The sequence below is a fragment of the Cervus canadensis genome, chromosome 5 (assembly GCF_019320065.1).
Source record: "Cervus canadensis isolate Bull #8, Minnesota chromosome 5, ASM1932006v1, whole genome shotgun sequence".
NCBI classification, from domain to species: Eukaryota; Metazoa; Chordata; class Mammalia; order Artiodactyla; family Cervidae; genus Cervus; species Cervus canadensis.
In genome coordinates this window covers 69,710,751-69,723,421 of record NC_057390.1, presented here as the reverse complement: position 1 = coordinate 69,723,421, position 12,671 = coordinate 69,710,751, and the positions used below count along the sequence as shown (strand labels likewise).

The window sequence follows — 12,671 nt, the reverse complement described above, 5'->3', positions numbered from 1 at the left end:
CTTGAGTAGGAAAACCACGATCACTTCAGATCTGATCCTTAACTTTGTCTTTCTCCTCTACTTCGTTCACTTATTTGCATTGTCCTAGAAGGTTTCTCTCCAACACTGGGGAAGAAAACCCAGCCAGACAAAAGAACACTATTAATACAATGTCAGAACTGGATGAGACCTAAGGATCCATAAAGTGTAGACTCCGTAGTTTACAGACCCTGGGTCATTCAGCCTCCAGCTTCCAGGCAATGCTTGGTCATTCCTTTCCAGCCCTCACTGTTCCTCATCCAGGCTGGTCTCTAAACCCGGGCTACCGTGAATCAGCAAATAGTGCAGAAAGCAAGGAATCATTGATTGATCATTTCTTACAGAACTGGAAGTGGAACTGACTTGTCCAAGTCACAGGATTACCAAAAACTGAGTACCATTAAGAATTATTCTCGACCCTGGGTCTCCCTCAATTATTCACTTAAGTCAATCTTCCAACCATGTGTTAACACATTTCTTTTACATATTTTTCTCCCTTAAAAATTCTAGATTTGTTTTTAACAAAGTAATATAGTGAAAGTGAAAGTCGGTCAGTTGACTCTTTATGAGTCCATGGACTATACAGTCCATGGAATTCTCCAGGCAAGAATACTGGAGTGGGTAGCCTTTCCCTTCTCCAGGGGATCTTCCTAACCCAGGGGTCAAACCCAGGTCTCTCACATTGCAAGCAGGTTCTTTACCAATTAAGCCACAAGGGAAGCCCAAGAATACTGGAGTAGGTAGCCTATCCCTTCTTCAGCAGATCTTCCTGACTCAGGAATCAAACCAGGGTCTCCTGCATTACAGGAGGATTCTTTACCAACTGAGCCACAAGGGAAGTCCTATATGCTTGCTGTTAAAAAAAAAAAAAAAGTATAAAGTGAAAAATAAAAGCCTCCTTCCTGTTATTAATAAAATCCCTAGAGATAACCATTATTAGTGAGTTCCTGTGATTCACTCCAGAAATTTAAACAATTTAAAGACAAAGTTAACCCTACCTATTGATTTATATTCTTGGCCATAGTGTTCAAGAAGATTTGTTGATTATATGAATGAACAGCCCCAGACTGAGGTCTGAGGCTGGGGTCTGCATCATGTGTAAGGACAGAGATGAGTTAAGCATCTCAGCAGATGCTCCCACTGGAGCCTATTAGCCAGGGATCTGGCATGAAGCTCCCTTTCTGAGTTGGTGATACAGGGTGGAGGGAAGATTGTGGGCTTTGGAATCAAGCAGATATCGGTTCATATTCCTGGCTAACATTCATAAGCATATGACCTTGGATTGTTCCTACATTACTGTGCCTTAGTATCCTCATTTGTCACATGGAGATTAAAACACTACTATTTCATGATGCTATTGTGAGGACTAAATAAAATAACTCAAGAATACAGTGAGTACTAGACATTGTGCACTCATGCTCAGAGTCATGATTGACTTTTTGAGACCCCATGGACTGCAGCCTGCCTGGTTCTTCTGTCCATGGAATTTTCCAGGCAAGAATACTGAAGTGGGTTGCCATTTCCTTCTCCAGGGGATCTTCCTGACCCAGGGATCGAACCCATGTCTCCTGTGTTTCCACATTGGTAGATGGATTCTTTACCACTGAGCCACCTAGGGAGCCCATACTTGACATTAAGCATGCACTAAAGAAATGGTGGCTACTATTATTATTCCAATTGTTGTTATTATTCTGCTGGCTCACTTGAAGAAAGAGAAAGCCCACACGGTCCATTACTTACCACTACAGACACAGTTCAGCCCAGGGCCTGGTACCCCTCAGTTGAGTACATCTGAGAGCAAAGGGAGACAACTAGAAAGTAAGTCTTGAGTCTCACCAGGATTTAATGACCAAGAATTTCTCAGGATATTCAAAACTCTAGATATATACCAACCCCCTAGTGCAGGGACCCTATAAGCTCAGAGCACTGGAATCCACCTTACGCAGACTTGTCATGGCCGAAGGATTACACTGGTGGAAGTGAGACCATTTCTTATCTACTCAGGCTACCTTATTCAGCAGCTCTCAGGCCCAGTCAGCCCCAGAAGTGCCCCCAGACTGGCCAGGGGCAGCAGACTGGCAGGGCACAGATGGGAGGGCGTGCCCTTCTCCTGTTGAACTCCAGGCCCTTCCTCCTAGTCCTCAGAGCACAATAAGAACATTATGATAGCCACTTCATCCAATCTTGTGCTGTCTGGGGGCTGGCGATGACTAAGGGCAATGTGATAATACACTCCTCTAGCCAACACACAGAAAGGAAACCTAACACTGGACCAAAAGGCCTGCTGAGTCCCAACATAACTTGAATCCCAGAACCTCTGATAGAAATATGTTAGTCTTACATACTTCCTGCAGGTCAGATCTTTATATCACAAAATGCACCCGGCTCACGGCACTTCTGTTAACTGATCACACCGCCAGGGATAGGAAGGAATGTAAGTCACTACTCTCAGTGGTGCCAAGAAGCCATGGACTCTGACCTAGATGCCAGAGCCAGCCTGGAGCTCTGGTTACTTGCTTCTCTCAAGGATCACAGAGGACTCAGCTGGAATGGGAGGTGGCAGTGGTGGGGGGTGAGGAGGGCAGTGTACACAGTTCCCTGATCTCTTGGCCCTATAAGTCTCAGAGGGTCTGGCATGGGGCTGGTGTCCCTGGGGACATGGGGAAGGAACCAGACCAGCTTTGGGAACACAGGTGCTCCCTGGATTACTGGGGATTCTTTAGAGACTGGACACACCCCTGTTTGAAGACTAACCTCAAGATCATGCCCGTGCTCTCCTCTAAAGACTTTCTCTCCCAATTGGGGTTTCTTCTCCCCAGAAATTCTGTTGTCCATCTCTTCACCCACTCTCTCTCTCTCCATCTTTCTCCCCAACTCTGACTCCATTTGTCTTTCCTCTCTATTTCTTTCCTGTCTTTCCTCCCATTTTTTTCTTCTCCTTGTCTTTCTCTAACCAGTCATGATAGCTGAAAATATCTTCCATTATTGGTTGAATTCATACATTAACATTTAAATGCTATCACCTTCATTTTCAAAAAGATGAACTGAACACTCTGTATTTTGCTTTAAAAAAATACTACTTTTAACAGTAAAGGACTTTGAAGAGGAGGGAACTTTAAAGATCACCTAATTCAATGGCTTTTCTGGCTTGTGAATCCCTTTAGAGCAACTGTGATACTCAGCTTCTCCTTGGACACTTCCAGGGATGGGAGACATTATCTCTTGAAGCAGATCAATCCTAACTATCAAGAAGCTCTTTCCAAAAAAAAAAAAATTAAAAAAATTTCTTTAAATTAAAAAAAAAAAAAAGAAGCTCTTTACATTGAGTTTAACCTGCTGCCGTAATTCCCACTCCCTGGTTACCAGGACAACCTGGGATATAAAAACAGTACAATCAGCAGAAGGGCAGTGAGAAACATCCTAAGTTCAAAGTATGGGGTAGAGGAGTTGGCTGTTAGGTTCTCCTATCACTTTCTTAGGTCGGTGACATTGGAGAGAGATAACCAGGTCTGGTAGGTCTTGAATGCCAAACTAAAATGTGATGTGTTTAACATATCAGAAAGATAGCCAAGTGAAGACATCCATTAGGTAATAGAAGATAACAGTAATGAAGCTATTATTTATGAACGCTTACATGCCAGGAACTGTGCAAAGTGTTTAATGTTGATTATCACCTTCTCAAGAGCACTGTGACATAGGTACTACTATTATCCCACTTTATAGAGGAGGAAACGGAGGTCTCAGAACTGGCAAATCAGGCCTGCCTGACTCTGATATCACCTCTGAATACAGCATTCTACAAAAAAAGGTCAGCAAAGACCCAGACAGGAGACCTTGATTTGGGAGTCACTTACATTAAGGGAAGGAGGGTCAAGAACAGAGGGCCAGGGGTCTCATTTGAGCCCTCTTCTACAGATGAGCCCCTCAACTCCATCTCCAGTCCTGTGCTGGTTTTTAAACTCCCCTGCTGGGACCTCCCTGGTGGTCCAGTAGTTAAGACTCTGCCTTCCAAGGCATGGGGTGTGGGTTTGATTCCTGGTCGGGGAGCTAAGATTCCCATATGCCTTGTGGCCAGAAAACCAAAACATAAAACAGAAGCAATATTGTAAAAAATTCAATGAAGACTTTAAAAAAATGATCCATAACAAAAAAATCTTTAAAAAAAACAAACCTCCCCTTCTCCATCTCCCGCTGTTCACTGGACTCTGTCACCTCAAATTCAACATATTTACACCCACTCCTGTCATTTTTCACCACCTCCCCAGCAACCAGTCCTGGTATTCATGATTCTTTAAGCACAAGAGAGGATTTTGTGTCAAACTGACCTGGACTCAATTAGATTTGCCATATACAAACCACGAGGCCTTGGGCAAGTCACAAAATCTCGGTTATCTCAAGTATAAAAGGGAAACAATAATAACACCTTCTTGGAAGGTGTCTGTGGGGATTACAAGAGATAATCTGGATACAATATATGGTATAGGGTTTGGCACATGATAAGTGCTATGTAAATGGCATGATTCTTGCTATTACTGATGTTTCTTGAGCTTCAGACTCCTCCTTTTACAAAACTATTTACGGTGAACCCCAATGCTGAGAAGTGGGAGGAAGAAGAGGGACCAACAGAAAGACAATGAAAATTCACCCAGTCTGTACTCTCTGTAGTGACCTCATCCCTCTGGCTTCAGGGGCAGCTTCTGCAGGGTCTCTTTCCCATACCCACTACAGAGAGAGCTGGGCTCTAGCCAAGTAGCCCCCTCCCTCCACTCCCTCCAGACCTACTTACATGGGGATCAACAAGCAGTGTGTTGTTTCTACCTCTTCCAGTCCTCTCTTCCTTTCAAGCCTTTATTTTGTATCATCTGCAGCCCTTGCCTCCCCTACACACCCTTCTTTCCCTCTAAAGATCTAGAACCAAAGCTTTAGAAATCATCTAGTCCAAGCCCTCAAAAAATTAAGCTCAAAATGAAAACAGTCATTAAAACATGTTCCTTGCACAATGAAAGTGGGCTTTCTCTCGATCCACCCACACACATTGCATTCTCACGGCCGTGAGACTGCACTGTGCACAAACACTGGAATTGCCATCGTGCAGAGCTGTAACCTCAGCCATGGGTCTGGCCTGTGGCTTGACCAACTCCCCCTACCTCTCAGGTCTGGTACGCGCTCAAGCCCCCCAGAGACACGGCGGAAGTGTGGATGGCTAATGACTACCCAGAAACAGGGCGCTGAGGACAATCACAAACCCTCACACGTTTGCACACCTCGAACCCCCTAAAGGCTCGAGGTAAATATGAGAGGAGATGAAAGGAGACTCCTAGGAGATAGGCACGGTGTTTGTACACAGTGAGGGGAGAACAAAGGGAATGAGGACCCTGGAAGTGGTGGGCAGGAAAAACGGGTGAGACAGACTGTAAGATGAGTCAGAGAGAATGAATGAGGGCACTGGGTCGCATCAGCTACTGCTCAACTGCCCCCAGGGGCGGTGTGAACTGGAAGAAGGGAATTGGTGGTGGGGGATGAGAAGGGGAGCCAATGTCATAACTCAGAAAGCGGGAGCTAGAGTGTGTCGAACATGGGGAGCAAAAACTCATTTGCAGGAGGGACCCGAGCTCCCGCCATCTGAGGGCTCCTAGATCCTTCTTGCCTGGCTTGTTCCCACAGCTGCAGATTTATGGCAAGGCAGCTGAGATGGCAGGGGAAAGAAAGCCTTAAGCCAGAAACAAAGATGTCAGTCCTGGAGATCACTGGACCCCTGCTTGGCAAACAGAAGCCCCCCAGTGGCTGCTAATTGCCCTCCACTTATTTAGTGCTTTCAACTTATTTCAAATGCCCTCACACTAATGCTCTCACTTCATCTTCAGCACAACCCTGTGAACCAGGCAGACCTGGGATTATCTCTGCCATGCTCTGCCCCTCATTACCCAGTGGATCCCTCAAGAGCCCTCAAATTGTTTCCTCCATCCTACAAACAGCCAACTCTGAACCAGCAGTGCCTTAGGGAGACTGGGGTCCTCTGTCCAGGCTCCCTTCTGGGCTTGCTGGCTGCTGTTGGTCCTGGGCTGGGTGTGACAAGAAGTCACAGGATGTGGAATCATTCCTCTCCTGGAATTTCCCAGACGCCCCTCCCCCTTTGCTTATATCCGAAAGCCTGGCACATAATGACTATGTCACACAGTCCCCAAGGAGCTGCGTCAGACTTCCCTTCATTAGGCAAATGGAAACCCGAGGCCTAGAGAGGCAAAGGCCTTCGTCACGAGTCATGCAGAGAACACATGGAGGGATTCATGAAGACTTGGAAACAGCACAGCATAGACCTGGGTTCCAGTCCTGACTTTGCCACCTATCAATCCAGGTGACTGAGACCATGACCAGCCTTGGTTTTCATCACTGTCAAATGGAAATAGCAATACTCATCTCTGGAGGTTGCTGTGAGGATTCCATGAGATCAAAATATGAGAGTTACATAAAAATGAATTACTCTGATTATCAAGTAGCAAGGTAACAACAGCAGGACTCTAGTGTAATAGAAAGAAGCTGGACCAAGTATAAAGAGTCTGGCTCACCTGTGTGGCCCTAGGCGAGTCTGGGCCTCAGTTTCCCAAGGCCTCTGGCAGTTGTAAGAAGGGGGATTCAGTGGGCTATGCCTCTACTGCAAGAATGCTGGCACTGGCCACTGATCTCTTGACTGCCCCATTATCTGTGCTCCAAGAATCTTATGGAGGGAGCCAGGGAGTAGCCAGCAATGGGAGATCCATTGTTCCCAGGGGAAAGGATCCCAATGGATCCTTTGCTCCATCCCTTCTACCAATTTCCTCAGGGCCAAAGAGCACCCTTTTAGCCTCTTTTGCCCCCTGGCTTTAAGGATGGGTGGAGGTGGAGAGCAATGGGTAGTGGTGAGGCTCTTGGTAATGAAACTGATGACACATCACCCCTGTAAGATTTCCCAGTGGAAAGCACTAGACTGCCCAAATTTCCTTCCTCCTGGGAGAGCTGAGTCTAACTGTCCTGCCTTTTACATCCTGCTTCTTCCAGGAGGGCCCCAAACGTGCCAGGCCCCTGATCCTTTCTTTGAGGAAGAGACTCAGCATAACCCTTGCTGAGCTCCTGGTGGTGAATTAAATATTAAAGAAGCAAGGCCAGAACCCCCCGGGTGCAGCAGCACATTCTCACAACACAGACAATGGTGTGCAGCTCAACTGTCCCTCCTCCAGCTGCTGCCACGCTCCCTCCCAGGCGGTGCTTCCCTGAGCCCCAGCCCACACTCCTGAGAGGGACTAAGAACAACAGTGCTTTGCTCTCCCCAGCAAGACATCAGCTCATGGTTCCCTGCATCCTTCCTCCAGTCCTCAGTGTTAAGGACTCTATGGACCTGGAAACGCCTGGGACAGGGACTCCTGGCATCTGTAACAACAAAATTTAACAGGTCGGTGGCCAGCCAGGCAGGGGGACCTCTGCAGCTTAGCTCCACCGGAGCATGGAGGTATCCCTGGGGCTGGGGGAACGCTGAGGCCCTGAGGTCTCTCAGGGCGATGGGGAATTGGATCTTACTGGGATGAGGCCTGGGTGTAGGAGCTAGCTTGGTTTGCTGCTCAGATTAGAAGAACCTCAGAGATCACCCAAGCCAACCCTCTATTTTACAAAAAGGGAAACTGAAGCTTGAGGAAAGGAAGACACAATGAACACAGGGTCACTCAATGAGCCACAGTACATCTAGCCCTAGACTCCAGGTTTCCAGCGTAGAGCCGGAGGAACTCTCCTACCCTCTGCATGATCTCCTTCCTAAGATTCCAAGCAACAGGCCCTGTGGACTGCTGGACTGCCTTCACTGGGAGCAGGACCTATTCATAGTCCCGCCTTGCCAATCAAGATTTGAAAGGGCCTAAGGCCCAGTGGTTCCAGCTTGGCTCTGCTATTTTGTAGGATGGAACCTCATGTCACTTTTCTGAGCCTTAGCCCCTCACCTGTAAAAATGGGGGTTTAGCAACCAGGACCCGGGATAGCTACCGTGAGGATCAAATGAGAGCATGTACACAGTTATGGAAGCTGTGAAGTGTTATCCAAATGTCAGGTATTCAAGCAGCGTGAGGTCTGATGGTGCTGCAATGGGAAGACATCACTAGTGGGGCGGCTAAGCAAGAGTTAGGACCCGCACCGAAATGAGGCTGAACACCTGCCTGGCTGTCCATGGACCTGACCGGTTCTGGGGGCCACCAGCAGAGACTGCCAGGCGCAGGTCAGACCAGCCCAAGCTCACTGGCTCGAGAGACTGCCTGCCTGCTTTTGCTCTGTGTGCGAGTGTGTGTTTCCTTTTAGGTGTTCCTCAGCAGCTCTGCCTGGCATCTCCAGGGGAGCATTTGGCAGAAGGGCAGGACACTTTGCTTCAGGCCAGATCACAGACCCTCAAAGCAAAGCCTGCCAGCCCAGATCCCTCTGGGGGCCTCTGGAGAGCCCCTGCTCCCTTGGGGACTCTTACCTTGTACTTGGCAGCGAGCAGCTCTGTGGCTTCCTGCTCCCGCCGCAGGTCTTCCAGCATCTTCTCCTTCTCCTCCAGCAGCTTTTGCTTCTCCTCGCTCACTAGACTGCGGTCATCCTGGATGGCCGCCTTCTCCTCCTCTAGCCGCTCCTTCTGCTCCTGCAGGTAATTCTCCATGTTCTTGTCCAAGGCTGTCTCCAGGATGGGCTGGGGCGGGCGGTGGTTGTTGTTGTTATCATCCTCCTCTTCGGCCACCCAGGCCTCGATCACTGGTCCCTCCGGGTACCCGGCCGGGGCTGACACGGCCTTCTTCCTGCGGCTGCTCTTCCTGCGGAGTCGCTTTCCCAGCATCCCCTTCTTCTCCAGCTGGGCCTTCAGGCGGGCAATCTCCTCCTGGAATTCCCGCAGCAGTGTGTCCTTGGGGTCCTCGTTCACCCGGGGCTTGTTCTTGATGTTCTTGGCCCGGTTGGCGAAGCGCAGGGTGGAGAGGCTCTCGTCGTAGCTGTGAGAGGCTGGCCCCAGGGTGGCCACCATGATGGTCTTGGCATTTCCCCCCAGAGAGTCCTGGAGCAACCGGGTCAGCTTGGAGTCCCGGTAGGGGATGTGGGTGCTCCTGTTACCCGAGAGAGCAGCGATCACGTTGCCCAGGGCAGACAGCGACAGGTTGATTTTGGAGGCTTCCTTCGGCCTCTCTCCACCACTGCCACCACCCCCTCCACCACCGCCACCACCAGTGGGCTGTGTGGCGGTCCCTCCAGCGGTGTTGGGGCCTGCTTTGTTCTGCCTCTCGCTACCGGCCAAGTCCACCAGGTTGAGCTTGCCCACACGGATGTGGTCCTGGCCGTCTGAGCCACGCTCACTGCACTCCACGGTGATGACGAAGATGGCATGGGAGCGGGAGCTGACCTCATTCATATGTGTGCTGCCTACCGCCCGGGTCTGGTTCCCCAGGTTCATCACGTGCTCTATCTCCTTGACATTCTTGGTGACGAAGGAGGACAGGTCCTTGATGTAGACGCCTGTCTCAGGGTTTTCCTTCAGCTCGAGCCTCTTGCCTGGCTCCTTGGAGAGAAGGTCTCGAATCTCCTCCTGGTAGATCTCCAGGTAGGAGGCCCGGACCAAGTACTGCTGGTTCTGGGAGCGTGAGATGTGGGTGAAGATATGCTCAAAGGCATTGGGGATAACCCCGCGGAGCTCGGGCTCCACCCAGGTCCCCTGCATGGTGTAAGTCTTGCCCGTGCCTGTCTGTCCATAGGCAAAGACGGTGCCGTTGAAACCTTGAAGCACCGAGTCTACCAGGGGCCTCACGGTTTCATCATACAAGTCTGCCTGCTTGGAGCTGGCATCATACACGGCATCGAAGGTGAAGGTCTTGGGCAGCTCCCCCAGGGCAGCGCGGGGGTTCCGCAGGGTCACCTGGCCTAGTTTCACGTCCATGGTCAGGATCTGCTCGTGACCAGCAGCCTCCTCCTTCCGGCTGAGGGGGCGGCACCGGGCCACCACCTTCAGGGCCTCGCTGGCCTTGGTTTTACTGGCCATCTTGCTGCTCTGTCCTTCCTGCACACCCCCCACACCCGGCCCCCCTCCGCAGCCTGGGTAGTCCTGCTGTCCTCCCTAGGTCGGGATCAGCAGGGCCGGCCCAGCCCCCAGGCACCGTTCTTCAATCCGCATGCAGCCTCCTAGGGTGGAGATGCTGGGAGCTGGCCCCGCCGCTGCTGCAGTCCGGGCCTCCACCGCTCTCCGGTCCTCGCTGCACCGGCTGCGGAGGGAGAATTAGGCAGAATCGCCGGGCAGCCGCGGGAGCAGCGCCTGCCGAACGGCAGTACCCAGAGCCCGCCCCATGCTGGGGCAGAGGGAGCGCTGCCGTAAACAGCGACGGCAACAATGAGATAAAGGAAGAGGAAAATGGGATGGGGGTGGGCGGCAGAGCTGTCTTCTCTTCCTCCTCCTCCTCCTCCTCTAGGGATCCATGGCGGGGGGGTGGGGGGGAGGGTGCTGCAGGTTCTGGGGGGCCGGGGGTCCCGGCCCTCCCAAGGGCAGAGGCTCACCTGGAGTCCTCTCCCCCAGCTGGAGGATCATTCATTGCAGCCAGCGCGGCTGCTGCAGCCTCTGCCTCCGCCTTCCCCGCCGTCGCCACCGGAGAATGAGAGAAAAACAGAAGGGGATGGGGCGGAGCAGCCGCGGCGAGAGTGATGTTGCCGCCGCGCTGCGGCCCCAGCTAAACCGCCCGGCTGGGGTGGGGCAAGGGGCGGGGCCGCGGGGCGGGAGACGCGAGCCCGGCGTGGCCAGTGCGCTGGGGACCCGGGTGCATCGCCCGCCCGCACCGCCCCCCCGCCACGCAGACCACCCCCGCTCCGGAATGACAGGCTCGGGTGCCGACCTAGGTCCTGCGCCCACCAGGCGGGTGCAGCGCAGCCACCGCCCGCCGTCACCCCATTGGGGCGGGGCATGCTGGGAGTTGTAGTCCTGCCTTTGTTAACCCGGTTCTGGCAGGTTGCTAAAGACTTCTCCAGCCCGAGAGGCCCCTCCCTCTCTGGTCTGCAGCCTCAGGAGTGACTGTTGAGGTTGCAGCCTAGCTGCGGGAGGATGCGGGGTATCCACTGCCCACACCTGTTTCCTCCACAGCCAGCATCCTCTCTCTCTCTTCTGCTCCTGCCTTTCTGCCTGCAGACCCCTACATATCACCCCCTCCCCTTCAGGCTGTTGCCAGGCATTCTATCGCAGAAACGCTTCTTGACCGTCTTTTCCTCTCCCTGCTCTGGTTTACTTCCGGCCTTCCTTTTCTCTCTCCTGGAACCACCTTCCAGCTGATTCTCTCTTAGCATCCTTTCTGCACATGCACATGCAGGTCCCCTCCCCTCCTCCAACACCAGCCTTCCATATTGTATAAAAGCCTCTCCATCTTCTGACTCCTGCCACTTCCCAGCCTCACTTCCAGCTACTCTCCTAGAGAGAACCTGTGTTCTACACATTCATTCCTTTGAACAGAAAAGCAGAGACATCACTCTGCTAACAAATGTCCGTATAGTCAAGGCTATGGTCTTCCCAGTGGTCACATTTGGTTGTGAGAGCTGGACCATAAAGAAGGCAGAGCACCAAAGAATTGATGCCTTCTAACTGTGGTGCTGGGGAAGACTCCTAAGAGTTCTTTGGACAAAAAGGAGTTCAAACCAGTCAGTCTTCAAGGAAATCAATCCTGAATACTCATTGGAAGGACTGATGCTGAAGCTCCAGTAGATTGATCACCTGATGCAAACAGCTGACTCATTGGAAAAGTCCCTGATGCTGGAAAAGATTGAGGGCAGAAGGAGAAGAGGGCATCAGAGGATGAGATGGCTGTATGGCATCCCTGATGCAATGGACATGAACTTGGGCAAACTCTGGGAGATCGTGAGGCACAGGGAGGCCTGGCATGCTGCAGTTCATGGGGTTGCAAAGAGTTGAACATAACTGGGTGACTGAACAACAACAAGCGCCTGGTAAACCCCAGGCCTTATTCTAGGACCTGGACCTTCTTGTCTTCAAGGCACTGATAATACTGGAAACCAGGTTTTGTTACCTTTTGGCTGTTCCATGTTGCATCTTTGTGCCTTTGTAATAACTCTTCTGTACTTGGTGCCCTGCCCTTGCCTCCTCTGTGAAGGCTTCCCTGACCAATCTCTTTTCTTCTACAGAGAGAGACACAGAATTTGCATAGAACAAAACCTGGACTCGAGCTACAGTTCTGATCTCCACCAAACTGTGTGAATTTTGGCACACAGTTTACCTTGCCCTAGCCTTAGTTTCCTCATCTATTTAAAGCCATTGGTTTTAAAGTGGTTGTGAGGTTCAAATGCTACTCCTGGTCATAAAGTACTGTACCTATGAGAAGACTCATTTTTAAGAAAGCCCTTAAGACATACATATGTCCTGGCTTGGCTTGCCTAACAGTTCTGCTTCCTTAAGTATCCTGGACAGACCAGGTCTACCTTTGGCATTCCACTTTTGCACTGTCATATTTTTTTTTCTCTAGGATACAAATCAAGTATAATTTCTCAACTCCAGGGACCAAGCCAGTGTCCTACCCCTGTTCCATTCTGCAGAGGGGAGTTGAATCTATGCATTGGGTCTGACTTGTCCTTATTCTCCCGTCTTGAGGCCCGTCTTCACAGAGTTACCAGAAGAATCTTTCCACAAA

At 50.9% G+C, this 12,671-nt stretch overlaps 1 protein-coding gene across 1 annotated transcript in view; it reads right to left on the bottom strand.

The window, feature by feature from the left end:
* Nucleotides 1-10,909, bottom strand: part of KIF3C (kinesin family member 3C) — a 33,756-nt gene extending 22,847 nt beyond the window's left edge. Inside the window, exons 1-2 of the mRNA XM_043469162.1 lie at nucleotides 10,543-10,909; nucleotides 8,495-10,253 (exon numbers count right to left, since the gene is read on the bottom strand). Coding sequence (XP_043325097.1) covers nucleotides 8,495-10,033 — 1,539 coding nt within the window. The 5' untranslated portion in view covers nucleotides 10,034-10,253; nucleotides 10,543-10,909. The remainder of the gene's footprint in view (nucleotides 1-8,494; nucleotides 10,254-10,542) is intronic.
* Between the last annotated feature and the right edge of the window lie 1,762 nt (nucleotides 10,910-12,671).